Here is a 2,368-nt window from a genome sequence, read left to right on the forward strand (position 1 = left end):
CTCCTGTGATGCGAAAAAAAAGTGTTTCCATTGCAGTTTTGCGAAAAACATCAATTTCGATACGGCTGGAAAACCACCTCATCCTAGTGCAAAAACGTTTTGACGTGTTTCCATTGAGAAATTTATTTTCGAAATTCTAATTTGTGCATTTTTATGGTCAATGGAAACACAGCTACTGATCCATTATAACTTATTTAAAATTTTCTTGAAATGCTTGTTCTTTGTTCCTCTCAGAACATCTTTAACACCTTTGATGAAAATGGAAGCACCATGTCGAAACATGTCAGGTATATCTGAAGAGACAAAAGGAACTAAATGTCTAATAGCCCAGAAAACGTTAAAGATGCATCAATAAATCTTATTGGATTATTTTAGATGCATGTTTGACTGCGAGGTGTGTGGTCCGAACAGTCAGGAAACCTGGATGATTTGTTCAGACTGTAAAGTGACACGTTTATCTATGAAAACCATAGAGATCCTCAGAACCTACACRAGAACTCAGTCTGTTACCTCAGCTCCATGACACTCGTAACGTTCCCCGAGGGGAAGATCCTCCTGATGTAGTTGAAGTCTCCAACAAAAATGCTGCCATCTGCTCCACAGGCAAGAGCCAGTGGSGCCAGCAGCTTGTTTCCTTCAGCTTGTCCGTTACAGCTGGGGCAGGAGATGCTCCGACGACGACCATTTCCTACAAAAACATCAGTGTTGCTGAGTAAAACACTTGTTTTCTGCTACAAACTGAATGGAACTGTCTGCTAATTTGAAGACAACAAAGCACGTTAAACCTGGATCTCATTTCTAAGAGAAACACTGACTTGTGAAGGAATTTAAAATACATGAGCTGTAGGTTTATGTTTGATTATGTTCGAGGCCACACTAAAGTCAGTAGTTCTGTTTTAAATTGACACAGAGGCTGTAACTTGTTTGGGAGGATGTGTGGTCAGCTGGAAGAAGTCAACAGTTTTTTTTTACCATATCCTGATGTGACTATGGGATAAAATACTTGCTTGCAGAAGTACTGGAAGTTTTTTGAACTATGGATGTTCCAACATGTGCTTATTGGAACAAGTGAGACTGATTCTCCACTTACCCATGATGCTGCTGATGACAGGAGGCTGCTGGGAGATGAAGATGTTTTCACCATTTCCCTTATACAGAATACCTGTTAGAGACATAAACAGGATCTTTATTTTTARATGTTGCTTCTGTGGGTACTGACAGAACAGACTAGTCATGTTTGATTGGATGTTCTGTCTAAAAGTCATCAARAAAATAATGTAAGATKTGWGTTTTGTAACYTCTCATGTGGAGTGCCGCAGGGTTCCATTCTRGGACCTAAGTTATTTATTTTGTATGTGAACMATTTGGTAAATGTATAAGATATTTTTGGATGTGTTCTATTTGCTGATGATAAAACATGGTAAAAATATAGAGCAAATGTTGGAGAAAGTACAGACAGAATTTGTGAAAATACAAAGCTGGTTTTAACTAAATAAATTATCATTAAACTTGGATAAGAAAAAATTATATGATTTTCTGTAACATTAAGAGAACTGTAGATGTTTCATTTAAAACTGATGATGTTGAGATCTGTAGAATCAGTGAAGTGAAGTTTCTAGGTGTCATTATTGATGAAAAACTGACATGGAAACATCATATAAATGGTTTCAGAACAAAAAAAGCCAAATCAATTGGAGTCCTGTACAAACTAAGAGAACTGGTCAATGATAAAGCACTGTTTATGTTGTATAACGCTATAATTGTTCCACATTTAATTTACTGTATTGAAGTCTGAGGTAAAGCTTGTAAAACTATCACAAATCCTATTTTTARTTTACAGAAAAGAGCTTTAAGAGTTATTACTAAAGAAATTACAGCCATCCATCCATATTGTTTCATGATTTGAAATTATTAAAACCCAATGACTTGGTTGATTATAATATTTTACTATTAATATACAGAGCTCATAAAGGTGTGTTACCTTCCAACATTCAGGTAAATTTTGTTAAAAGAGCGAGCTGTTATTATCTTAAAGGATTGAAATGTTTGTGAAACCCTGGTTTTGTACGAGCCTGAAGGAGAGATCCACTTTAATCCAGGGAATAAGATTATGGAACAGCATAGAAGATGAGGTTAAAAATGACAGATCCTTGTATATATTAAAGAGAATAATAAAAWCTGTATTCTGAAGAAATATGGAGAAGCATAAGTGAATTCATGCAAATTGTTGTTTTGAGTTGGTGTTTTAAATTTTGTTTTGTTTATAGGTTTTTGTGTGTTTTCAGCTGTTTTGATTTTTGTTGTAATTTACTTTTATTTTGAACACATTTTGGGTATTAAAAAGGGGCAGATGTTATAAGATTCTTTT

The 2,368-nt window shown here is 35.0% G+C and overlaps 1 protein-coding gene across 1 annotated transcript in view; it reads right to left on the reverse strand.

The window, feature by feature from the left end:
- tenm3 (teneurin transmembrane protein 3) overlaps window positions 1–2,368 on the reverse strand; it is a gene marked incomplete at its 5' end in the record, with an annotated part of 142,446 nt that overhangs the window by 58,535 nt on the left and 81,543 nt on the right. Inside the window, 2 exon segments of the mRNA XM_014023597.1 lie at window positions 511–688; window positions 1,091–1,162. Coding sequence (XP_013879051.1) covers window positions 511–688; window positions 1,091–1,162 — 250 coding nt within the window.

Source organism: Austrofundulus limnaeus, unplaced genomic scaffold, assembly GCF_001266775.1.
Source record: "Austrofundulus limnaeus strain Quisiro unplaced genomic scaffold, Austrofundulus_limnaeus-1.0 Scaffold379, whole genome shotgun sequence".
Taxonomy (NCBI): Eukaryota; Metazoa; Chordata; class Actinopteri; order Cyprinodontiformes; family Rivulidae; genus Austrofundulus; species Austrofundulus limnaeus.